The sequence below is a fragment of the Hippocampus bargibanti genome, linkage group LG18, assembly GCF_051943395.1.
Source record: "Hippocampus bargibanti isolate YZ-2025 linkage group LG18, ASM5194339v1, whole genome shotgun sequence".
NCBI classification, from domain to species: Eukaryota; Metazoa; Chordata; class Actinopteri; order Syngnathiformes; family Syngnathidae; genus Hippocampus; species Hippocampus bargibanti.
In genome coordinates this window covers 1,743,337-1,770,874 of record NC_142751.1, presented here as the reverse complement: position 1 = coordinate 1,770,874, position 27,538 = coordinate 1,743,337, and the positions used below count along the sequence as shown (strand labels likewise).

The window sequence follows — 27,538 nt, the reverse complement described above, 5'->3', positions numbered from 1 at the left end:
GAGAAGAAATGGTCCCAGTCAGACCTCTCACTCTCAAAATGTGATAAGACTTAATTGGATGTTGAGAAAGCACGTTCCCAAACATTATTAGTTTGTCGCAGTCACGGGGATTCAGGTCCAATCGGGGCGTCCCGCCACTCGCTTCACCTCGGCTGTGGCTCGACTGCATCCGTCCACATCACTTGAAGAATGGGAGAGATCAAAAGGAGGGAAGGGGAGGTGGTCTCGGATGGGATGCAACTTGATTGGTTGCTTGTGAGTCAGCAGCGCCAAGGTCTCTCCTCCTTGACGCCATCGAGCGGCGGCGCGCCGCGTGGCCGCTCACACGGTGGAAGGAGGCCAGTTGCATTTCAGCACTGGGAGCTGTCCGTTGCTCCTCCAAGTCAAGTCTCGGCTTTTCTCAACCGCCTGACGCCCTTCGACAAGCTGCATTATTCTGCTCTCGGGGTTGCATGGGAGACGAAGGAATTTTAGCAAAGAAAGGACAGTGGTATTTATCACGAGAAAGGCACCCAGACTCCATCCAAGCCAAAGTCCTGCCATGCTGAACGGCCCGTTTTAAGGGCAGCGGAGTGATCAAGTCCGCATTGAGCGTCAATCTTTCCCCCTTTAACGGTGAGTTTGGACGGGGGCTGCTGAAGCCCACACATGCACATACAAACAGGCATGCACACCTTTTTGAAGTGTGACGTAATATATTGGAAATGCACGGTGCTAATTGTCCCCTAAAAAGTCATTTGTCGTGGGGTTTAATTATTTATTTATTTATTCATTTATCTATTTTGAGTCATGAGTCAGGCTAATTACTGGACTACTTTTTCCTATTTATTTGTGCATTTATTTTTGAGTCATGAGTCAGTCTAATTATTGTACTACTTTTTCCTATTTATTTATGCATTTATTTTTGAGTGATGAGTCAGGCTAATTATTGGACAACTTTTTCCTCTTTATTTTTGTGTCATTAGTCAGGCTAATTATTGGATTATTTTTTCCTATTTATTTAGTTTGTTATTTATTCATGTATTTATTTTTGAGTCATGAGTCAGGTTAATTACTGAACAATTTATGTATGTATGTATGTATGTATGTGTGTACGTGTGTACGTGTGTATGTGTGTGTGTGTGTGTGTGTGTGTGTGTGTGTGTGTGTGTGTGTGTGCGTGCTGCGTTTATTTATTTATTAATTTCTTTATTTTGGAGTCATGAGTCAGGTTAATTACTGGACATTTTGTCCTATTTATTTATTTGTTTGTTTTTCAGTCATGAGTCGGGTTAATGACTGGACTATTTTGGACTATTTATTTATTTATAGTATTTGTTTATTCATTTATTTGAGTCATGAGTCAGTTTAATTGTTGGACTACATTTATTCCCCCCTCCCCCCAAAGGCCAAAGTGTCCACTTCCCTTCCGTTGTATAAGGGAAGTGTTGAGGCAGTACATCTAAAAGATGCAGCAGTATACTGTCATTCATAAAAAAAGCGTATAGCCTCGTGCAGATTGCTTGAAGCGTTCAAGTCAGCATGTACTTGGGTGTGGGTAGTTTTAATTTGACCCCCCCCCCCCCACCCACGCTAATGAAAGGTCACAACCATGAGTGATCTAAATATACTCTAATAGGGTAGATGGAAACATTTGAAGTTCACTTCCCTTCTTCGAATACTTGCGACATATTGCAAATGGCTGCTAGTTTTGCTGAAAACCAAATCATTGGTTATCTCACTCAAACAGCCATTGTTTCATTTTTGACATCGGGACTTGCTTCCCAATGTTGCTTTTTATCTCGTCGGCTGCATTGGTGTTCAAAACGAGCCTGTCACGGTTTGCAAGGTGGTAATGGCGGGTGCGGATCCCAAAAAGCAGGCAGGAGAGCAGGAGGTTGTTTGACAAATTGTATTAAATTAAAGTCAGCAGGAACAAAATGTAAAACATCAAAATCATCTGAATGGAAAAAATACAAAGTAGCAAAAGAAGACCAAAAGTAAAAGTCCGCCAAGGTTAAACAAACACGTACACAATGCATGCAGCAACCAAGCAGCAAACAAACAATGAACCGGCCCCGGATGGTCGCGCCCGGTGTCCTTTTAAGTGTCAGTGATTATAGCGACCAGCACCTGCGAGGCTGTCTGCAGGGCTGACGTCGCTACCCGCTGGTCGCCAATCTGATCGGGATGACCAACACCTGTGCAGGTGTAGGCGGGGCCGACAGCGCCCCCCGTTGGTCGCCAACCAGATCATGACAGTACCCCCCCTTCAAGGGGCTGCTTCCAGAAGTCCCAACAGTCTCCCAAAAGGTCCACTCGCCAGGGAACGGTCGGTGGAGAGGGCAACCGCTGCCTCTCCAGCATACGACGGGCGGCGGCCTGATAGGAACAGGACTCGGCCTGGGGTGGACGAAGACGCAGCACGGATCGTCGTGGGCGTGAGTGTGATCACTCTCGCACGTTCACGCGACGGCGCATGGCTCTGCATGGACGTCGAACTGCCAGGCGCAGAATGGCACCCCGTACGGCTGTATGGGACCAGGTCTCGGCCGGACGCCGACGTGGGCGTGAACTGCCCGGCTCCGGGGGAACGAGACCAGTCCAGAGCCGCTCCGAGATCCAGCGGTGAGGGGGTCTCGGACTGACGTTGACGCGGACGTTGCACGGCTCGTCGTGGATGAGACTCAATTCGTCATGCACGACGACAGCGTGGCTGGACATGGGCGTGCAATGCCAGTCACCCAGTGTCACCCTGGACGGCCACCTGGAAGGAGGTCTCGGCCGGACGTTTACGTGGACGTTATGGCTCGTCGAGTGACATAATTCAAACTCGACGAGGCTCGGGCTAACGTGGACGTAGCATTGCCAGGCACAGGGTGGAAATGAGACGGGTCCGATGTACCTGCGGGATCCGATGGTTGGCCGCTTCATTCTGTCACGTTTTGCGAGGTGGTGATGGCGGGTGCGGATCCCAAAAAGCAGGCAGGAGAGCAGGAGGTTGTTTGACAAATTGTATTAAAATAAAGTCAGCAGGAACAAAATGTAAAACATCAAAATCATCTGAATGGAAAACATACAAAGTAGCAACAGAAGACCAAAAGTAAAAGTCCGCCAAGGTTAAACAAACACGTACACGATGCATGCAGCAACCAAGCAGCAAACAAACAATGAACCGGCCCCGGATGGTCGCGCCCGGTGTCCTTTTAAGTGTCAGTGATTATAACGACCAGCACCTGCGAGGCTGTCTGCAGGGCTGACGTCGCTAACCGCTGGTCGCCAATCTGATCGGGACGACCAGCACCTGTGCAGGTGTAGGCGGGGCCGACAGCGCCCCCCGTTGGTCGCCAACCAGATCATGATAGAGCCAAATTTCGTGTGTGACAGATCCCCACAGTCTGATCCGCCTTCGCTGTTGTTTATTGTCCAACTATTGTGAGCTGGCACACAAGCATTCGCGGCTCTGGAAGCGGTTGAAAGTCATTTTAGTTCATTTTAGTGTTACAGGTAGCAGCTGACGACAGGCGCGACTTACGACCACCCATACTTACGACCACGACTGCCAGACCCTGTTTTTTTATTTTTTATTTTACTTTGAGACAGTTCGTTCTGCTTCGGAGCGAGGTAGCGGTTCGGGCGCGTCGGCTCGGTGAACGGGATAATGCCGGGGAGCAACTGGTAGAACACCGGCGACGAAGACCCACGCCTACCTGCCCTCGTGGCGTCCGAATCAAATCGTTTGCAAGTCATTTAGTCTCCATTCAACATTTTGAATGGAATTCGACTCACGACCATTTTGACTTACGACTGTTTGGTTGGAATGGAACCCGGTCGTAAGTCGGATGTTACCTGTATTTTGAAAATTTCACAACGGTCAGGAATGTTCGAATTTTACCCAAAATATTTCCGGTACGGCGAAAGGATTTATATCTCCAACCATTCGAGCATTCGAAGTAATTGTTATTGAATGCGGAAAGTGTGTTTTGAAATAAGAGCACAGAACAGATTGTGCTTGCAATTATGTTTTTGTGAATCTGACGAGTGAGAAATATTGAATTGAATTCACTCAACTCTTCATGTAGAACAGCTCGTTTAACTTGCATCTTTTCAATGTTGGCCAATGATTCCACTTAGGCATTCCCTGCAAAGTTCTGGTGACACTCATTAGTGGAATTAGTTCCAGGTCTCTGCTTCTCTCCGGATCCGTGGGCCGCTTCTATGGCTAAAAGCGGTAGGGGGGGGCGGATTCTTTCCCATGAAAAGCAACACAAAAGGAGAAAAAGAAAAAAAAGCCCCTCTCTCCTTCTCAGGCAAGAAATGAAAGGGGGAGCTGGTTGGGATTCTAATCAGCACATACCAGTCACATCCAACAGTCAAGACCGTAGAGCCAGAGAATCCGTGGCCAAACAAAATTCCTTTTTTTCACACTAATTCTTATATATATTTTTTGTTTTTTAAATATTTATAGCAAGAGTATAAAGAGTTACCGAGTACTCTGCACTCTAAATGCGGTGTCATATATTCCTTTTAGCATTGCTTCATTAAGCACAATTTTAGCTTTTATTCTATGCACCTTATATATGAAAACAGTTTTAAAATAGCCCATAAATATAATGAAGCCGTATTGTGTTGTATTCCGTTTAGCGGAACTCCATTAGCCACTATTTTCACTTCTATTCTTCTTCTTCTTTTCCTTTCGGCTTTTCCCTTCAGGGGTCGCCACAGCGAATCAATGTCCTCCATCTATCCCGGTTTTGTGGATCGTCTTCTCTCACACGAGCTACCTTCATGTCCTCCTTGACCACATCCATAAACCTCCTCTTCGGTCTTCCTCTCAGTCTCCTGCCTGGCAGTTCAAGGCCCAGCATCCTTCTCCCGATATAGTCACTCTCTCGCTTCTGGACATGTCCAAACCATCACATTCTGGCCTCTCTGACTTTCTCTCCAAGGCCTCTAATATGAGTTGTCCCTCTAATGTACTCATTCCTGATCCTATCCAACCTGGTCACTCCCAAAGAAAACCTCAACATCTTCAGCTCTGCTACCTCCAGCTATGCTTCCTGTCTTTGCTTCAGTGGCACTGTCTCCAGTCCAAACATCATGGCTGGTATCACCACTGTTTTATACACTTTCCCTTTCATCCTAGCTGAAACCCTTCTATCACACATCACACCTGACATTTTTCACCAGCCGCTCCAGCCTGCCTGGACACGCTTCTTCACCTCTTTTCCACACTCTCCATTGCTTTGGACAGTTGACCCCAAGTACTAAAAATCCTCCACCTTCTTTATCTCTTCTCCCTGTAGCATCACTCTTGCACTTGGATCCCTCTCATTCACACACATATATTCCATCTTGCTGTGACTGATCTTCATTACTCTCCTTTCCAGGGCATATCTCCACATCTCTAGTTTCCTTCTGACCTTCGCTGTACTTCTCTATAAGCATTCTTAAAGCAAACACTGCAACTGTCGTACTCTTTTTTTGGCATGAAGCCATACTGCTGCTCACAAATGTTCACTTAGTCTAGCTTCAACTACTCTTTCCCAGAGTTTCATTGTATGGCTCATCAACTTTATTCCTCTGTAGCTAGTACATCTCCTTTGTTCTTAAAAATGGACACAAGTACACTTCGTCTCCATTCTTCAGGCATCTGTTCACCATCTAAGATCTTGTTGAATAACCCAGTCAGGAACACCACCGCCACCTCTCCAAGACACTTCCCTACCTCGATTGGTAAATCATCATGCCCGAGTGCCTTTCCCCCCTTCATCCTCTTCAGTGCCCTCCTCACTTCATCCTTGCTAATGTTTGCTACTTCTTGGTCCACAACAGTCACGTCTTCTACTCTTTGTTCCTTCTCATTTTCCTCATTATGATATTATCATATCGAGTGGAAGAAAGGTAGATAAGGATACTTGGTGGTGGAATGAGGAGGTGCAGGAATGTATACAGAGAAAGAGGTTAGCAAAGAAGAAGTGGGACAGTGAGAGGACGGACGAGAGTAGACAGCAGTACAAGGAGATGCAGCGCACGGTTAAAGTAAAGGTGGCAAAGGCCAAACAAGAGGCCGATGATGACTTGTATGCTCGGCTGGACAGCAAGGAAGGTGAGACTGATCTTTACAGGCTGGCGAGACAGAGAGACAAAGATGGTAAGGACATTCAGCAGGTTCGGGTGATTAAGGATAGAGATGGCAATGTATTAACAGGTGCCAGTAGTGTGATGGCAAGATGGAAAGAGTACTTTGAAGAATTGATGAATGAGGAAAATGAGAAGGAACAAAGAGTAGACGACGTGACTGTTGTGGACCAAGACGTAGCAAACATTAGCAAGAATGAAGTGAGGAGGGCGCTGAAGAGGATCAAGGGGGGAAAGGCACTCGGGCCTGATGATTTACCAATCGAGGTATAGAAGTGTCTTGGAGATGTGGCAGTGGTGTTCCTGTCTGGGTTATTCAACAAGATCTTAGATGGTGAACAGATGCCTGAAGAATGGAGACGAAGTGTACTCATGCCCATTTTTAAGAACAAAGGAGATGTGCAGAGTTGTACTAACTACAGAGGAATAAAGTTGATGAGCCTTACAATGAAACTCTGGGAAAGAGTAGTTGAAGCTCGACTAAGAGCAGAAGTGAACATTTGTGAGCAGCAGTATGGCTTCATGCCAAAAAAAAAGAGTACGACAGATGCAGTGTTTGCTTTAAGAATGCTGATAGAGAAGTATAGAGAGGGTCAGAAGGAATTGCATTGTGTCTTTATAGATCTGGATAAAGCGTATGACAGGGTGCCCAGAGAAGAGCTGTGGCATTGCATGAGGAAGTCTGGAGTGACGGAAAAGTATGTCAGAGCGGTGCAAGACATGTATCATGACTGTAAGACAGTTGTGAGGTGTGCTGTCGGTATAACTGAGGAATTCAACGTGGAGGTGGGACTCCATCAGGGGTCTGCTCTGAGCCCCTTCTTGTTTGCTATGGTGATGGACAGGCTGACAGACGATGTTAGACAAGAATCTCCTTGGACCATGATGTTTGCAGATGACATTGTGATCAGTAGCGAGAACGGGGAACAGGTGGCGGAGAAACTAGAGATGTGGAGATATGCCCTGGAAAGGAGATGAATGAAGATCAGTCGCAGCAAGACGGAATATATGTGTGTGAATGAGAGGGATCCAAGTGCAAGAGTGATGCTACAGGGAGAAGAGATAAAGAAGGTGGAGGATTTTAAGTACTTGGGGTCAACTGTCCAGAGCAATGGAGAGTGTGGAAAAGAGGTGAAGAAGCGTGTGCAGGCAGGCTGGAGCGGCTGGAGAAAAATGTCAGGTGTGATGTGTGATAGAAGGGTTTCAGCTAGGATGAAAGGAAAAGTGTATAAAACAGTGGTGAGACCAGCCATGATGTTTGGACTGGAGACAGTGCCACTGAAGAAAAGACAGGAAGCAGAGCTGGAGGTAGCAGAGCTCAAGATGTTGAGGTTTTCTTTGGGAGTGACCAGGTTGGATAGGATCAGGAATGAGTTAATTAGAGGGACAACTCACATTAGAGGCTTTGGAGAGAAAGTCAAATAGGCCAGACTGAGATGGTTTGGACATGTCCAGAGGAGAGGGAGTGACTATATCGGGAGAAGGATGCTGAGTCTTGAACTGCTAGGCAGGAGACCGAGAGGAAGACCCAAGAGGAGGTTTATGGATGTGGTCAAGGAGGACATGAAGGTAGCTGGTGTGCGAGAAGAGGATGCACAAAACCGGGATAGATGGAGGACATTGATTCGCTGTGGCGACCCCTGAGGGGAAAAGCCGAAAGGAAAAGAAGAAGAGTACAGTGTTTATAATGTACAGTGACTGTACATTATATACACCAGCTAAACTGTAGAAATTTAGTTCATATTCTAAACGTGTTTGAACGCTTTAATAGCGATATGCAGAAGGACAGCAATGCGGTCTCACTGCAGAGCAAGCCAGCATAGTTAGCATAGTTATTGTGCAATCCATGTTGAGGCTCAGCCGTCTCTAGTTAGTATTTGAACGGTAAATGTGAAAATTCAGCGATTTTGAAAAAAATCCAAAAACGGTGAAGTTAAATGGATAAGAACTTTAAAGTACAAATCAGTAAATACATCTCTCATCTCATCTCATTTTCCGTACCGCTTATTCCTTATTAGGGTCGCGGGGGGTGCTGGAGCCTATCTCAGCTGTCTTCGGGCACGAGGCTGGGGACACCTTGAATTGGTTGCCAGCCAATCGCAGGGCACACAAAGACATACAACAGTCACTCTCACACTCACACCTAGGGACAATTTGGAGTGGTCAATCTGCCTGCCATGCATGTTTTTGGAGTGTGGGAGGAAACCGGAGGACCCGGAGAAAACCCACGCGGGTCCGGGGAGAACATGCAAACTCCACACAGGGAGGCCGGACCGGGACGCGTACCGGCGACCTCTGCACTGTGAAGCCAGTGTGCTAACCACTCGACTACCGGGCCGCCCTCACTAAATGCATATAACTGTTTAATTTATTTTTTCATTTGATATTTCCATGACAGGTTCCCATGATGACAGGTGAGGCACTGCCTCCCCTGACTGCACGTCACTGATCACAGGACAAGGTGATGTGACATTGTCAGGAACTGACGCTTAACAAATCAAGTGGAGTTCGTTTGAAAAAAACTTGACGTCAGCCAATCAGCCATCCCTTTAATTGATTGATACACCGGAGAACCAATGAAATGACATCTCATTGAGAGACTCACTGTGAGCTCAAACAACGCCCCTTCGTTGCAAAGTGAACAAGGATGTCGTTAGTTACATCCTAATTTTTCGCTCGTTTTTTCCCCTTAAACGTAAGATAGAGTATAAAAAAAGTGGAAGAGCTGGACCAAGTAAGAAGAAAAAACGTATCATTTTCATACGGAATGAGAGGATTACTTTTTTTTCACGATGACATTTTCATGTGCGGTTGTCTCGTCTGCCACTTATCAGAATGAACTCAGGTAACGGCAAACAATTGACAGAATTATGTTGTGTTGTGCAACATACGCGGATATACATCAACATAAATTGCAATAATCTTCACTATATTTCATAATAAATATAATGAGTAGATCATTTTGACTTGGTCATTTCAAAAGTAGTTCCCTTGCTGAAAAAAGTGTGAGCACCCCTGCCCGAGCCTGATCAGACACTCGCACACCTTAATATTTTGCTATTATTTCTTTCTTAAATGCAATAGTTGTACGCACTACTTTTCTTTTTTCACTTGTAGCAGCACTTACTTTCTTTGGAGGCATGATTAGGGGCTAAAACTCTTAGTACACCTATATTAAACGCGAGAGCAAAACGCAGCACGAAGAGAGCGATACACCCGTATCTCAGCATCCCACCCTCGCGTACGTACTCACGCGTTGTACCGGCGTTCGAAATCCGATTGTTGTTCGAACTACGAAGCAAGAATTTCTCAAATATTTTGTTCGAACTGTGAGTCGTTCGAAAACCGAGGTTCCACTGTATATGAAAACAAATCACAATGGATGCATAATAATAATAATATTTTTTATTTATAATCACCTGATATGCTTGATATACCCCAGCCACTCTGAAGGACTTGCAGACTGCAAGAATCGAAACAAGATCGCAAATAGCTAGCTAGCGAGATAGCCAGCTAGATAGATGGATAGCTAGATAAATAAATCAAGAAATGAGAAGGTTTCTTCAGCCATCATCTGTACTTTTTTGAAGGTGTCTGACGTTTCGCCTCCTATCCAAGAGGCTTCGTCAGCGAACTAAAGACGTATTGGCCCTATTTATATATCCCTAATGTCCAGACATGGTGTCCGACACCTTCAAAAAAGTACAGATGACGGCTGAAGAAATCTTACACAGACGTAAATTTAGAAATATTCACACTAAATGCTGATTTCATACCATTAGCTAGCTATGTTGAAATTCCCGGACTGCAGTAATACATAATGACTGTTATTGTGGTTTATATATGACAATTAGAAGTTTTTGTTGGTACTTCAGCTAGCATCGTGGAATTTCACAAGTTAGATTTGCTTTCGCGGGCCGAACAAAATGGTGTGGCGGGCCCCCGGGCCTTGACTTTGACACCTGTGCTCTAAACACTAACCCAAATAAAAGTGTATAGTGCCTCTTGCAATTTTTTAAGATTGTACTAGTGCCAATAAAGCTGATTCTGATTCGCTTTGTGGGATTGTACCACACACTGCAGCTACTGGGTAATGTTTTTTTTTTATAAATAAAATGAAGTCTTATTTCATATTATGCTCACATGCCAGCTGTGATGATTGCGGTGAGACTCAGAAAAAACTGTCTCCCAAAGGATCCGAAAAATAAATGAAAAAGATTAGACTTTTTTTTTTTCGTCTCGCCTCCCTTTTTAATTGATCAATATTTAATCAAATCAAGCTTCTCCGGGGAGAAGCGTCGCCATCAATTGCTGACAGGCCTCCCCAGGCTGAGTGAGAATCCACCCAGTTCTCTTGTTCACTGGTTCTTTAGCTTCTCATAAATGTACGTCTGAGAAAAAAAAATGAACGAACAGTATAGATGTTTTCAAGCAAAGCGTTTATTTGTGTCAGTCAAGTAAATATTCAAAATGGCAACTTTGAAACTAACATTCCGCAAGTCAATATGTCAGAATGGATTAGCCTGAAGCAGTGGTCCTCGCTAACCCCCCACCACACTCGCCCTCTTCTCTTAGATCTTTTTTAAACCTGAGGCCTGTAAATCATTCAGACGCGTCTGGGATGGGGAGGAGAACACAGATGTCAAGTTGGAAAGCGCCTGAAGATGTACTTCCTAAGTTGTTTTAAATATAAATTATGACGTTGAATGATGGATCAGTATTAGTTTTTAAAATTATGATTACGATTAGTTTTCATAATTAGGCCAAATGGAATGTGCATACAGTATGGAAAATACAGTCATTTCAGTTCACCTGCCATCAACATTTTTTCACCTTAAATGGCATATTGTTTTGGTTTTGTTCTACTGACCAACTGGATCTGTTATAAATAACCATTTTGGCGTCTTTCCGGCAGTTAGCGAGCAGCACAAATGAGCTGTCAGTTCAGCATCGAGCAGGCTGACGCGTGTCACGCTTGAAAGATGACAAACTGTCATGCGATTGAATTCTAACAAACCGAAGGTATCAAAGCCAGTCAATGACCCATTTGTGTCAGAATAGATTGTTGGCAAGCACACGGGTGCTATTTAATATTCACAACTTAACCAGAAATTGACAAGGTTCTGTTTGCTCAGCGGATACATTCATCATCGTTTCAGCCGTCTGCGCAGTGTGGAGAATAGAAATGCTTATCTTCTGCCGTGATTTCACTATTGCCTCAGATATTAGTCACACATAAAATGGGGAAATTCTGAGATACTTTCAAAATAAAAAGTAGCGTTTTTTTTCATGTACAACACACTTGTCAAAGTCAAGGCCTGGGGGCCAAATTTGACCCGCTACATCATTTTATTTGGCCCGCGAAAGCAAATCAAACTTGTGAAATTACATGCTTATCTATTGAGCTAGCTAGCGAGCTAGCTCTCTTTGTATTCAGATAGCTGGCTAGAGCCTTGCATCACATGTGTCAAAGTCAGGGTCCATGGGCCAAACCTGGTACACTACATCATTTTATTTGGCCCGCGAAAGCAGATCAAACTTCTGAAATTACATGCTTATCTATTAAGCTAGCTAGCGAGCCTGCTCTCTTTCTATTCAGATATTTAGCTACACCCTTGCATCACAAGTGCGCCAAATCATTTTATTCGACCCGCGAAAGCAAATCAAACTTGTAAAAATACAGAAGCAGTTAATGGCAAAGGTGGGTCGCTTTTTGTCTCTCTCCGCCGCGGTTCAAGGAAGTATAAAATAAAAAATAAAATAAAATAAACAACCTTGAACTCGTTGATTGCCATTCCCAAATTTATTCGGGAATTGAAAATATGACGTAGAGTGCCATTCCCGAATTTGTTCGGGTTTTGTTTTTGTTTTGCTTGGGTGCCGATAAAGTTTTTCCCCTTCCACAAGGGGGTAGCATATCCCTTTTTTTCCATGCTCGTGCTTTGTGCCGGCTTCAGCTGTTGTTAAAGCGCTATATAAAACATTCTACAACATAATTCAAAGACACGGTGTCCGAGTCAAGGCCATGGGTCCAAATCTGGCCCACCAAATCACTTTATCTGGCCCGCTAAAGCAAATAAAGCATGTCAAGTGCTATGATGCTAGCTAAAATCCGAACCCAAATTTCAAATTGTCCCATTTAAACCACAATAACCGGCATTATTCTAGACTTCAAATGTGCAAATTAGTTTTCCTTCATTTGTTGTGCGTTCTGTATGTAATATGTGAAGGATGACTGTGTAGACATGTTTGATGTTGAAACTGGCTTTAGTTGATAGCCAACGGGGGAAGTCAAAAGATTACATTCAGAGATTTTTTTTTCAATTTCCTACAGTTACGTGGCCCAAAAATATTTGTCCACCACCCACCTTGGTCATTGCTTTTTTAAAATTTATCTAGCTATCTAGCTGGATATCTTGCTGGCTATCTAGTGGCTACCTAGCTAGCTATCCATTTGCTGCTTATTAGCTATCTGGCTGGCTAACTGGCTATTGAGCTCGCTATCTAGCTGGCTACCTAGCTGGCTATTTATTTGCTGCTCAATAGCTATCTGGCTATCTAGCTAGCTACGTAGCTAGCTATCTAGCTGGCTACCTAGTTGGGTACCTAGCTGGCTACCTATCTATCTATCTAGTTGGCTACCTAGCTGGCTACCTATCTATCTATCTAGTTGGCTACCTAGCTGGCTACCTAGCTAGCTATCTAGCAGGCTATCTAGCTAGCTAGGTTCTAGCTAATAGCTAGCTAGCTATCTAGCTTTATATCTATTTGAGTTATTCCGGGTTGACTGGCACGTGTGGCTGCCGCTTCTCACCCACAGAAAAAAACTGACCATGTGACTGTAAAGTGACCTTGAGAGTTTTAAAAGGCGCTCAGAAATGAAATATATGATGATGATGATGATGATGATGATGATGATGAAGCATATTAATGGCTTCCCCAAATTTATAACGACCCCCAAGAGGAAAGCATAACGACAATGTGGCCCGTGGCAAAAAAATTATTTTGACACCCGTGATGTAGAACACGCTAAAATTAAATTGACATACAGGATAATTCACATTTGCGGTATGTTTCATTGCGCAATAGACAAGCATGTAGGAGTGCACGTGTTTCATCGTAAACAGAATTGACTGACCTTTTGAGGATGGACTTGTCCTAGACTTCTTATATGCGTCACACTGCACAATATGTCACATAGAGGCACGTTTACGGGAACACAAGATGGCGGGATGCTGGAAAGAAAAACATAACATGTCAATATAGGGGACCATTCAAAATTGAGTCTTGAGGTCATGTAAATAGTTTTGGCAGTTTTGTTTGAGAAATGTGAAACATCAATTAATAATAATAATAATAATAATAATAATAATAATAATAATAATAATAATAATAATAATAATAATAATAATAATAATAATAATAATAATAATAATAGGCCGGCCCGGTAGTCGAGTGGTTAGCACACCGGCTTCACAGTGCAGAGGTCGCCGGTTCAGTTCCCGGTCCGGCCTCCCTGTGTGGAGTTTGCATGTTCTCCCCGGACCTGCGTGGGTTTTCTCCGGGTCCTCCTGGCAGGCAGATTGATCAATCCAAATTGTCCCTAGGTGTGAGTGTGAGAGTGACTGTTGTAAGTCTTTGTGTGCCCTGCGATTGGCTGGCAACCAATTCAGGGTGTCCCCCGCCTCATGCCCGAATACAGCTGAGATAGGCTCCAGCAACCCCCGCGACCCTAATGAGGAATAAGCGGTACGGACAATGAGATGAGATAATAATAATAATAATCTTCTTTTCCTTTCGGCTTTTCCCTTCAGGGGTCCCCACAGCGAATCGATGTCCGCCATCTAACCCGGTTTTGTGCATCCTCTTGTCTCACACCAGCTACCTTCATGTCCTCCTTGACCACATCCATAAACCTCCTCTTGGGTCTTCCTCTCGGTCTCCTGCCTAGCAGTTCAAGGCTCAGCATCCTTCTCCCGATATAGTCACTCTCTCTCCTCTGGACATGTCCAAACCATCTCAGTCTTGCTTTGCTGACTTTTTCTTCAAAGCCTCTAATATGAGGTGTCCCTCTAATGTACTCATTCCTGATCCTATCCAACCTGGTCACTCCCAAAGAAAACCTCAACATCTTCAGCTCTGCTACCTCCAGCTATGCTTCCTGTCTTTTCTTCAGTGGCACTGTCTCCAGTCCAAACATCATGGCTGGTCTGACCACTGTTTTATACACTTTTCCTTTCATCCTAGCTGAAACCCTTCTATCACACCTGACATTTTTCTCCAGCCTGCCTGGACACGTTTCTTCACCTCTTTTCCACAGTCTCCATTGCTCTGGACAGTTGACCCCAAGTACTTAAAATCCTCCACCTTCTTTATCTCTTCTCCCTGTAGCACCACTCTTGCACTTGGATCCCTCTCATTCACACATGTATATTCCGTCTTGCTGCGACTGATCTTCAGTCCTCTCGTTTCCAGGGCATATCTCCACATCTCTGGTTTCTCCGCCACCTCATTCCCGTTCTCGCTACAGATCACGACGTCATCTGCAAACATCATGGTCCAAGGAGATTCTTGTCTAACATCGTCTGTCAGCCTGTCCATCACCATAGCAAACAAGAAGGGGCTCAGAGCTGACCGCTGGTGGAGTCCCACCTCCACCTTGAATTCCTCAGTCACACCGACAGCACACCTCACAACTGTCTTACAGTCATGATACATGTCTTGCACCGCTCTGACATACTTTTCCGTCACTCCAGACTTCCTCATGCAATACCACAGCTCTTCTCTGGGCACCCTGGCGTACGCTTTCTCCAGATCTACAAAGACACAATGCAATTCCTTCTGACCTTCTCTGTACTACTCTATCAGCATTCTTAAAGCAAACACTGCATTGGTTGTACTCTTTTTGGCATGAAGCCATACTGCTGCTCACAAATGTTCACTTCTGCTCTTAGTCTAGCTTCAACTACTCTTTCCCAGAGTTTCATTGTATGGCTCATCAACTTTATTCCATTGTAGTTAGTACAACTCTGCACATCTCCTTTGTTCTTAAAAATGGGCACGAGTACACTTCGTCTCCATTCTTCAGGCATCTGTTCACCATCTAAGATCTTGTTGAATAACCCAGTCAAGAACACCACCGCCACCTCCCCAAGACACTTCCATACCTCGATTGGTAAATCATCAGGCCCGAGTGGCTTTTCCCCCCTTCATCCTCTGCAGCGCCTTCCTCACTTCATCCTTGCTAATGTTTGCTACGCCTTGGTCCACAACAGTCACGTCTTCTACTCTTTGTTCCTTCTCATTTTCCTCATTCATCAATTCTTCAAAGTACTCTTTCCATGTTGCCATCACACTACTGGCACCTGTTAATACATTGCCATCTCTATCCTTAATCACCCGAACCTGCTGAAGGTCCTTACCATCTTTGTCTCTCTGTCTCGCCGGCCTGTAAAGATCAGTCTCACCTTCCTTGCTGTCCAGCCGAGCATACAAGTCATCATCGGCCTCTTGTTTGGCCTTTGCCACCTTTACTTTAACCGTGCGCTGCATCTCCTTGTACTGCTGTCTACTCTCATCCGTCCTCTCACTGTCCCACTTCTTCTTTGCTAACCTATTTCTCTGTATACACTCCTGCACCTCCCCATTCCACCACCAAGTCTCCTTATCTACCTTTCTCCCACTCGATACACCAAGTACCTTCCGACCTATGTCTCTGATTATGTTCGCTGTAGTTTGCCAGTCATCTGGTAGGACCTCTTGCACACCCAGTGCTTGTCTTACATCCTTCCTAAATGTTATGCAACACTCTTCCTTTTTCAACTTCCACCATTTTGTCCTCACTTCAGCCTTTGGTTTCTTCATCTTCCTCACTGCGAGCGTCATCCTACACACCACCAACCTATGCTGTCTGGCTACACACTCACCAACCACTAATTTGCAGTCACTGATTTCTTTTAGATGGCGCCATTGACACAAAATGTAGTCTAGCTGTGTACTTCTGCCTCCACTCTTATAGGTCACCCTATGTTCCTGTCTCTTCTGAAAGAAAGTATTCACAATAGCCATTTCCATTCTCTTAGCAAAGTCAACCACTATCCGTCCTTCGGCGTTCCTCATCTGAAGTCCAAACCTGCCCGTCACCTCCTCATCATCTTTGTTTCCTGCGCCAATATGCCCATTGAAGTCTCCACCAATTACAACCCTCTCACTTCTCGGGATGTTCTGTATGACTTCATCAAAGTCCAACCAAAATGTCTCCTTCTCTGCCAGCTCACATCCTACTTGTGGGGAGTACCCTCAAACAACATTGAACATCACGCCTTCAATTTCTAGCTTCAGACTCATCATTTTATCTGATACTCTTTTTACTTCTAAAACATTCCTAACAAACTACTCTTTTAAGATAACCCCAACTCCATTTCTCTTTCTGTTTTCACCACGATAGAACAACTTAAACCCTGACCCTAAGCTTCTAGCCTTGATCCCTTTCCACCTGGTCTCCTGAACACACAGTATGTCTACCTTCCTTCTCTGCCTCATGTCAACCAGCTCTCTACCTTTACCTGTCATTGTTCCTACATTCAAAGTTCCTACTCTTAGTTCTATACTCTTGGCGTTCCATTTCTCTCTTTTCCTCCGGGCAGACCTCCCTCCTCTCCTTCTTCGACCAACAGTAGTCCATTTTCCACTGGCACCCTGAAGGTCAACAGTACCAATGGCGGGCGTTGTTAACCCGGGCCTCGACCGATCCGGTATGAGATTCAGAGGTTTGATTCGCATATTTGTTTTGGCAAAATTTTTTACGTTGGATGCCCTTCCTGACACAACCCTCTGTATTTATCCGGGCTTGGGACCGGCACAATAACACACTGGCCTGTGCCCCCTTGTGGCTACATAATAATAATAATAATAATAATAATAATAATAATAATAATAATAATAATAATAATAATATAAATACATTTCATTTCTAAGCGTTTTTCAAAACTATCAAGGACACTTTACAGTCACAGGATATTTTTTCTGCGGGTGAGCAGCGGCAGCCACACGCGCCACCGTTCACTCAACCCGGAAAAAAAACAAAAAAAACTAAATAACAAATAATAAATATCGATGAGAAGGTTTCTTCAGCCGTCATCTGTACAAATTTGAAGGTTTCGGACGTTTCACCTCCTATCCAAGAGGCTTCGTCAGCGAACTAAAGTCTGACTGGTCGTATCGGCCCTATTTATATATCCCTAACGTCCAGCCATGGCGGCGCCCAACCTGACAGTAGGGACCTATCATAACTGTGTCCGGCGCCACCATGGCTGGACATTAGGGATATATAAATAGGGCCGATACGACCAGTCAGACTTTAGTTCGCTGACGAAGCCTCTGGGATAGGAGGCGAAACGTCCGAAACCTTCAAATTTATACAGATGACGACTGAAGAAACCTTCTCATCGATAGACCACTCCTGTACGACTGAGAGCTTACACAGACGAAATAATAAATATGAAAACACAAATGAATATTACATCTTAAAAAAACACAGAAAAGCAAAAAAAACACAAAAACATACAGACGCTCCCCTACTTCTGAAAATTCGAGTTACGAACAACGGTACATATGAAAATTTTTGTAGCAACATATGAAGTATTCACTCCAGTTGTATCTTTATAGAGGATATATTTTATTAAATGTTTACTTTTCGGTAGAAACCAATAAAGGCCACTTATACAAGCCTTAAACATACTTATATAAATCTTAAACATACTTATATAAGTCTGAAACATACATTCGATACAAAATACAGCACTGAAGCAACTTACGAACAAATTCAACTTACGAACAACCGTTAGAGACCGTATCTTGTTCATAAGTTGGGCAGAATTAGCTTTTTTTTATTGTATTTATTTTTTGGTCTCTAGGGTGCCAGCACCTGCGTCAGTCTGTTTGTGTCACAGATGGCAAGAGTTTACAAGCAGCCTGGGAGCAAAACGAGGGGCTTGTAAGCTGTCAGAGCAGCCCAGGAGGAAGAGAATGACTCCCGTTTCACTCCCGATATAACAGATCGAATTTCATACCAGCACTTATGTAAAGTGAAGATGGATGGGGTTGAATTTCCAAGCAAAAGGAAGACACGGCTACTCCATTTCGCTCCATGTGACAATTCAACCCGCATAAACAAAACTACGGCGACTTTTGGACGACATTGTTAGAGGATGGAATGAGGCAATATGTCAGAATTTGATTTCCTTCAATATGTGTTGTGGTTTTCAGAGACGAGCATCATTCCAGTGTTATTTCTCCAAGCTTGAAAAGTGTTCCAACACCTCTCAGCGCTGTTGCCGCCATAGGTGCGAAATCCCAGTCGGTTTTGGGTGAGTGAGGGAGGGAGGCTGCTATGTACTTCTGGACAATTTCTTCAAGTCTTCGGTTTGTCGACAAAGCAGGTTTTTGGATTGTGCGAGGAGGCCAGAGTAGCTTGAGGAAATTTGTCCAGAGTAGGAAATTAGCATGGTTTGTTTATTGATTTATTTATCTATTGATTTATTTATTTATCTGTGTATTTATTTACAGTAAAGTCTCGTTATATCGATATCGGATATATCGATAGTCCCGGTTATATCGATACTATTTCTATGCACGCACGGAGAAAATTACATGCAAACAGGGTCGGATATATCGATAGTCCCGGTTATATAGATATTTTTTTGGACTCCCTTGAATATCGATATAACTAGACTTTACTGTATCTATTTATTTATTATTTATGTGCTTGCTTATTTATTCATTTGTTTATTAATTTATCTATTTACTTATTTATCTATTTATCCATCCACTGGCGATGACACATTTTTTGCACGTCTGACAGTGAGTAACAATGAGTTAAATTAGTACATCGATTTAATTATTTCATGTATTTATTTGTGTGTTTCTTTATGTATTTATTTATTTTAATCTATTTATTTATTCAGAATCAGAATCAGAATCAGAATCATCTTTATTGCCAAGTATGTAGAACACACAAGGAATTTGTTTCCGGTAGAACACGCTGCACTAGTATCGTTGTCAAAAAAACTGCTAAGTGGCACTATACAGTTCCATTTTGGCTACTGTTGAAAGAGTTCAAAGAGTTAATGGCTTGGGGGAAGAAGCTGTTTAAATGTCTGCTGGATTTGGTGCGCATGGATCGGTAGCGCCTGCCTGAGGGGAGTAGCTGGAAAAGGTGGTGGGCAGGGTGCGGAGGGTCCAGTAGGATTTTCCGCGCCCTAGTTTGGATTCTTGCAGTGTGCAAGTCCTCGAGAGTGGGTAGGGCGGTGCCAATGATTTTTTCCGCCGTCCTAACTGTCCGTTGAAGTCGGATTTTGTCCATTTTTGTGGCGGCCCCGAACCAAACGGTGATGGAAGAACACAGGATGGATTCGATGACAGCCGTGTAGAAATGTTGCAGCACCTCCTGTGGCAGGCCATGCTTCTTTAGCAGCCTCAGGAAGTACATTCTCTGTTGGGCCTTTTTCAGGATAGAGTTGGTGTTGACCTCCCACTTCATGTCCTGGGAGACTGTGATTCCCAGGAACTTGAAGGTCTCAACGGTTGACACAAGGCAGTTGGATAGTGTGAGGGGTAGCTGTGGTGATGGATGTTTCCTGAAGTCCACGATCATCTCAACTGTCTTGAGCGTGTTCAGCTCCAGGTTGTGACGGCTGCACCAGAGCTCCAGCTGCTCCACTTGTTGTCGGTACGCAGACTCGTCGCCGTCTTTGATGAGACCGATGACCGTGGTGTCGTCTGCGAACTTTATGAATTTGACAGCTGGGTGCGTTGAGGTGCAGTCGTTTGTGTAGAGAGAGAAGAGCAATGGAGAGAGGACGCATCCCTGCGGGGCTCCAGTGCTATTCATTTATTTGCTTGCTTATTGATTTATTTATCTATTTATTTATTTATTTATTTGTTTGTTTATTTATTTATTTATTTATTTACATACAATGAAACTCTGGAAAAGAGTAGTTGAAGCGAGACTAAGAGCAGAAGTGAACATTTGTGAGCAGCAGTATGGCTTCATGCCAAAAAAGAGTACGACAGATGCAGTGTTTGCTTTAAGAATGCTGATAGAGAAAAATCCGACTTCAACGGACAGTTAGGACGGCGGAAAAAATCATTGGCACCGCCCTACCCACTCTCGAGGACTTGCACACTGAAAGAATCCAAACTAGGGCGCGGAAAATCCTACTGGACCCTCTGCACCCTGCCCACCACCTTTTCCAGCTACTCCCCTCAGGCAGGCGCTACCGATCCAAGCGCACCAAATCCAGCAGACATTTAAACAGCTTCTTCCCCAAGCCATTAACTCTTTGAACTCTTCAACAGTAGCCAAAATGGAACTGTATAGTGCAACTTAGCAGTTTTTTTGATGACGATACTAGTGCAGCGTGTTCTACCGGAAACAAATTCCTTGTGTGTTATACATACTTGGCAATAAAGATGATTCTGATTCTGAGAAGTACGGAGAAGGTCAGAAGCAATTGCATTGTGTCTTTGTAGATCTGGAGAAAGCGTACGACAGGGTGCCCAGAGAAGAGCTGTGGCATTGCATGAGGAAGTCTGGAGTGACGGAAAAGTATGTCAGAGCGGTGCAAGACATGTATCATGACTGTAAGACAGTTGTGAGGTATGCTGTCGGTGTGACTGAGGAATTCAAGGTGGAGGTGGGACTCCACCAGGGTTCAGCTCTGAGCCCCTTCTTGTTTGCTATGGTGATGGACAGGGTGACAGACGATGTTAGACAAGAATCTCCTTGGACCATGATGTTTGCAGATGACATTGTGATCAGTAGCGAGAACGGGGAACAGGTGGCGGAGAAACTAGCGATGTGGAGATATGCCCTGGAAAGGAGATGAATGAAGATCAGTCGCAGCAAGACGGAATATATGTGTGTGAATGAGAGGGATCCAAGTGCAAGAGTGATGCTACAGGGGGAAGAGATAAGGAAGGTGGAGGATTTTAAGTACTTGGGGTCAACTGTCCAGAGCAATGGAGAGTGTGGAAAAGAGGTGAAGAAGCGTGTCCAGGCAGGCTGAAGCGGCTGGAGAAAAATGTCAGGTGTGATGTGTGATAGGAGGGTTTCAGCTCGGATGAAAGGAAAAGTGTATAAAACAGTGGTGAGACCAGCCATGATGTTTGGACTGGAGACAGTGCCACTGAAGAAAAGACAGGAAGCAGAGCTGGAGGTAGCAGAGCTGAAGATGTTGAGGTTTTCTTTGGGAGTGACCAGGTTGGATAGGATCAGGAATGAGTACATTAGAGGGACAACTCATGTTAGAGGCTTTGGAGAGAAAGTCAGAGAGGCCAGACTGTAATGGTTTGGACATGTCCAGAGGAGAGAGAGTGACTATATCGGGAGAAGGATGCTGAGCCTTGAACTGTTAGGCAGGAGACCGAGAGGAAGACCCAAGAGGAGGTTTATGGATGTGGTCAAGGAGGACACGAAGGTAGCTGGTGTGAGACAAGAGGATGCACAAAACCGGGATAGATGGAGGACATTGATTCGCTGTGGTGACCCGTAAAGGGAAAAGCTGAAAGGAAAAGAAGAAGAAGAAGATTATTCATTTATTTACTTGCTTATTTATTCATTTGTGTTTCTTTATGTAGTTGTTTATTTATTTTTTTATTTTATTTATCGATTTACTTTTGTATTTTTTATTTGCGGCTTATTCATTCCTTTTTTAAATTTATGTATCTATTTATGTACTTCTGTGTAGGCTCTCAGTCGTACAGGAGTGGTCCATCAATGAAAAGGTTTCTTCAGCCGTCACCTGTACTTCTTCGAAGGTGTCGGATGTTTTGCTTCTTATCCAAGAAACTTTGTCAGCAAACTAAAGTCGTACTGGTAGTTTCGGCCCTATATATATCCCTAGTGTCCAGACGTGGCGGTGCTGGACTCTGCTGATCTCACGTTTGGGGGAGCAGAGGACTAATCCCTGCGGCTCCACTGATTACTTCTATTGTCCTGACTGACGACTGGCCTGATTGCCCAATTTGCCCTGGTATCACCTCACCAGCATAACTAAGCCTATGTTGCCTAAGCAGTCTATTGTACAAACCTTTTCATCTATTTATGTACTCTATTTATTCACTTATTTATTCATTTGTTTATTTTTTTATTTAATGTATTTATTTATCTAGTTTTTTATTATTAGTGTATTTGCTTGCTTGCTTATTTATGTATTATTTATTTATCAATGTTTTATTGTATTGTATGTATACATAAATTTAAAAATAAGTGTATACATATACAAATAAATAAAAAAAGCAATGAATAAGCAAGCAAGTAAAGAAATAAAAAGTAACTAGATTCTGGTTATTACTACTGGAGTGGACACATATTTGCACATCGTCTGGTCGTGAATGAGCTGAAGGACAGCACATACCGTGAATAATGATATTGGAAAAAATGACATTTCTACGCTCATCATGTTTCTAAGGGGCAAAGTTTGACACGGGTCCAGATGTTTTCTTTCTTATACTTTTTTTTAAATGGAGCACAGATGGATTCACGATCTGACACCCCCCTCATCCCCAACCCCCCAAGGCTTCTTGAGAGTACTCACGCAAATGTGCCCTGTTCCTTTCCTCTCTCCATCTGTGCTCAGCCATGGGTGTGCTCATGTCAAAGAAGCAGTCGGTGGACAAAGTGCAGAGGTGCACCGCTGTGGTTTCAGCCTTCCAGTCAGGCATCAAAGACCGCGCGGCGTTCGCCAAGCAGGCGGAGGGAGACGCGGAGGTCGGCGAGGCGTCGGCTAAAACCTCCACCGAGGATGACGAGAAAACCGCCGAGGAGGTCAAAGGTGGGGAAACGGAAAGCGGCGGCGCTTTCGCCTCGGTCAACCAGGAGGCCTGGTCCAGGTTACGAGACGGGAAAGGCGTGGAGCCAGAAGATCTGGAAAAGAGTCACCAGCTCACACCGCCGGCTTACGTGCGGCCCAAAAGGGAAGCAGATGACGATCAGCCATTGGAAGCCGCACTGGACAAAAAAGAGCAGGTAACGCCCTCATACCAACTGCCTCCGCCTCATCAATATGACCCTTCAAATCATCGGCGGAGAGGGCACCAAAACACAAAAGGACTTACCGTATTTTCCGGTGTATAAGGCGCACCTAAAAGTCTTGATGTTCTTCCAAAGAGCCTTATATGTGAAGTCATATTGAGCCACAACAGGTCTGGCCAAAACTGTTAGCAGCCATTTCCCCCTGTAGAAGAAGTACTGCAGCCTCGACTGTGGCGCCTTATGTGGCGTGCCTTATATTTAGAAACCGTTCATAAATGTATATACAGGTAACATCCGACTTACGAACGAGTTACGTTCCGACCAAACGGTCGTAAGTCAAAATGGTCGTAAGTCGAAACACACTAAAAATGTTGAATAGAGACTCGGAGGCTAAATGACACACAAACCCCCCCCCCCCCCCCCCCCCCTCTGGTGCCATCACACGGTCGATTGCTGTGCGAGAGTGAGATGCTGGCTGCATGGACAAAATTGTCGTACGCGTTGCCGGCCTGCTAGCGCGTTGTGGTGTAAAGCGTAGAATTACATTTTTTTTAAATAGGGTCTGGAGGTCGTGGTCATAAGTACGGGTGGTCGTAAGTTGAGCCGGTCGTAAGTTGGATGTTACCTGTATCATATTTGAAAAACTTCTATAAATGTATACATTATACAGTAAAGTCTCGTTATATCGATATTCTCGGGAGTCAGAAAAAATATCGCTATAACCGGACTATCGATATATCCGCTCCTGCAGCATGTAATTTTCTCCTTGCGTTCATAGAAATAGTATCGTAATAAGCAGTACTATCGATATAACCGATATCGATATAACGAGACTTTGTAAAACTTCTCTCATTAATTGTAGTCTGGTGTGCCTGATATATGGAAAAATTTGAAAATACATTGGGGGTGCGCCTTATACACAAGTGCGTCTTATACACTGACAAATGTGGTATTTCTTTCTTTTTATTCTTTTTAGAAGTATTTACTAGATTTTATTCATCGATCATATTTGTAAAATGTTTGTCATTCATTGAAGGTGTGCTTTATAGTCCGGTGCGCCTTATATATGCAAATGTTTTAAAATACACCATTCATTGGGGGTGCGCCTTATATTCTGGTGCACCTTATACACCAGAAAATACAGTAGTTTACTCACATGAAATCCCAGAGGGACATGAAGACTAAGGACATATTTGTACAACATCAGTCTCCACGGCAACAGCGGCGAATGATCCGGTTTGCCGGTCCAAGTCAAAGCGATTCAGCGAGGGACTCCCCCCTCGAGCTTTTCTTCTCACGTTCTTGAAGAATAAAAAAGTTGAAAAAGATCCAGAACATTCCGTGTGACTTGTGTCTGAACAAGAGCACTTAACATAAAATGGACGGGGGGTTGATTCCTTCAGCATGGCAAGATGATCCACGTGCAACCTGGTGGAGTTCAGGGGTGGTGCTGTGTTTTCAACACGGCTGAGAAATAATCCTGCGAGCACAAAGAAAAAGGAAGAAATGTCACAATTTCCCCATTGTGGGACGAATAAAGGTTTTCTGATTCTGATTCCGAGGAGACCACTTCAAATCAAAGCTTACCGTATTTTCCAGTGTGTCTCTTCTCTCCTCAGAAAAAAGTTAATTCCTAAATGACATGATTCTCATGTTATATGAGCTTGAAATGAGGGTGGCTGCCCAAAATACAATGCAATACATACATATTGGTTTATATAGTGCTTGAACAATAGCTGAAACCGGAACAAATTGCGAGCATGGGAGGAAAAGGGAAATGCTGCCCCCTTGTGGAAGGAAAAAAAAACATTGCCAGAGGCTGTGGCCAGCACTTTATCGGCGCCCAAGCATGAAAAAAAAAACAGAGCAAATTTGGAAATGGAATTCTACGTCATATTTTTAATTCCCGAATAAATTCGGCAGGAACAAAGCACTAACATGGAAAAAGGGGAAATGCTGCACCTTTGTGGAAAACAAGAAAATATTGCCAGAGGTCTGGCCAGTGCTTTATTGGATTGGATTGGATTGATTGGATTTGATTGGATGTACCTTTATTCGTCTCGCAGTGGAGACATTTACATCTCATATCAGCAAAGTTATGAAAAAAGAGCAAACTAAAGAAGGAAGTAGAAAAACAAAATACGGTACAGGACCTGCTGGATAGGCAGCCACCTGTCGCAGCGCCGTCTTGAAGTCAAAACAACATAAAAACTAAATAAATAATGTGACAACAATAACAAAAATAACAAATTCCCCTGAGGGGAAAAGCCGAAAGGAAAAGAAGAAAGAAGAAGATGAGCGTAGGGACCTATCATAGCTGTGTCCGGCGCCGCCATGTCTGGACATTAGGGATATATAAATAGGGCCGATACGACCAGTAGGACTTTAGTTCGCTGACGAAGTCTCTTGGATAGGAGGCGAAACGTCCGACACCTTCAAAAAAAAAAAAAAAAGTACAAATGACGGCTGAGGGCGGCCCGGTAGTCGAGTTGTTAGCACACCGGCTTCACAGTGCAGAGGTGGCCGGTTCACGTCCCGGTCCGGCCTCCCTATGTGGAGTTTGCATGTTCTCCCCGGACCCGCGTGGGTTTTCTCCGGGTCCTCCGGTTTCCTCCCACACTCCAAAAACATGCATGGCAGGCCGATTGACCACTCCAAATTGTCCCTAGGTGTGAGTGTGAGAATGACTCTTGTATGTCTTTGTGTGCCCTGCGATTGGCTGGCAACCAATTCAGGGTGTCCCCCGCCTCGTGCCCGAAGACAGTTGAGATAGGCTCCAGCAACCCTCGCGACCCTAATGAGGAATAAGCTGTACGGAAAATGAGATGAGATGAGATATTTTCATATTATGATTATTATTATATTATGCGTGCCTTACTTCCCGGTTGAGTGAACGCTGGCGCGTGTGGCTGCCGCTGCTCACCTGCAGAAAAACTTATCCTGTGACTATAAAGTGTCCTTGAAAGTTTTGAAAGCCGCTTATAAATGAAATTTATTATTATTATTATTAAAGTATCCAAGCACCATGTTGTTATTTTTATCCCTGAATCCAAATCAAACCGTTTGTCATTCGACCCCAGCCGAAGAGCGACGAGATGTGCGACGTGTGCGAGGTGTGGACCGCCGACGACCTTTACCCGTGCAGGATCTGCACTCGGGTTTTCCATGACGGCTGCTTGAGGGAGCTTGGCTACCTGCGTGCCGAGGCCTTGCAGGAGATGAGGGACGGGGCTCACACGGTGACCGGATGGAGTTGCTATTATTGCGTAAGTCGCCATTTGGTCTTCGGAAGAGTTTCTATCAATGAATATCACACGGCACAGTAACAAGTTGATGAATTTATTAGTCACGCTTTTCTTATTCTTCCTTAGCTCCGATGAGACGCCTCTGTCAAGACTCAACTTCCCTCTTTTTTTTGCAGTACAGTTAAAACATGTTTAAGTTGGTGCAAAAATAGAGAAATGAATTCATTAATCCATTGACTAACAATTAACTAACGAATTAACTAAATAAATAAATAACCAAATGAATGAACTAGCAAATAAATAAATAAATATAAATAAATAATTAAATACATCCATAAATAACCGGATGAATGAATGAATGAATACAAATCAGAGAATCAGAATCATCTTTATTGCCAAGTATGTAGAACACAAGGAATGTGTTTCCGGTAGAACACGCTGCACTAGTATCATTATCAAAAATACAAATACATAAATATAAATACATGAATAAATATGAATAAATAAATATAAATACATATAAATAAAAGAATGAATGAATGAATAAATAAATGGAAGAATAAATACAGATAAATAAATAAATAACAGGATGGATGAATAAATAAATAACTGAATAAAAAGAAAGACCGAATGAATGAATGAATAAATAAAAAATACATAAATAAACCCAAAAATAAATAAATACAAATTAATTAAATACATTAATAAACAAAAACATACAGAAATAAATAAATGTCTTTCGTCACAATCCGCATCCGCAACATCCGCAATATTGACTCCCTCCCTATTTTCAAGGCTCACCTCAAAACCCACTTGTTTAAAATTGCTTTCAATGTATAGTTCTATCTACTATTTTATTATGTATCATTTTACTTATGGTTTTATTGTTATGTGCTTTGTTTTATTGTTCTTATTGTAAAGTGTCCTTGGGTGTTTTGAAAGGCGCTTGAAATAAAATGTATTATTATTACAATGGTACGTCTGTGTAAGCTCTCAGTCGTACAGGAGTGGTCCATCGATGAGAAGGTTTCTTCAGCCGTCATCTGTACAAAAGTGAAGGTTTCGGACGTTTCGCCTCCTATCCAAGAGGCTTCGTCAGCGAACTAAAGTCTGACTGGTCGTATCGGCCCCATTTATA

General features: G+C 43.6%; 1 protein-coding gene across 3 annotated transcripts in view; it reads left to right on the top strand.

Moving 5' to 3' along the window:
• The first annotated feature begins 308 nt into the window (after positions 1-308).
• The window catches only part of phf24 (PHD finger protein 24), a 32,158-nt gene continuing 4,928 nt past the window's right edge, over positions 309-27,538 (top strand). The window contains exons 1-4 of one of the 3 annotated variants that reach the window (XM_089020487.1): positions 309-615; positions 18,388-18,464; positions 22,761-23,149; positions 26,236-26,421. In XM_089020487.1, coding sequence (XP_088876613.1) covers positions 22,763-23,149; positions 26,236-26,421 — 573 coding nt within the window. In that variant the 5' untranslated portion in view covers positions 309-615; positions 18,388-18,464; positions 22,761-22,762. Of the gene's footprint in view, positions 616-18,387; positions 18,489-22,760; positions 23,150-26,235; positions 26,422-27,538 lie in introns of all 3 variants that reach the window. The other 2 variants (XM_089020486.1, XM_089020485.1) reach the window with 2 other exon arrangements.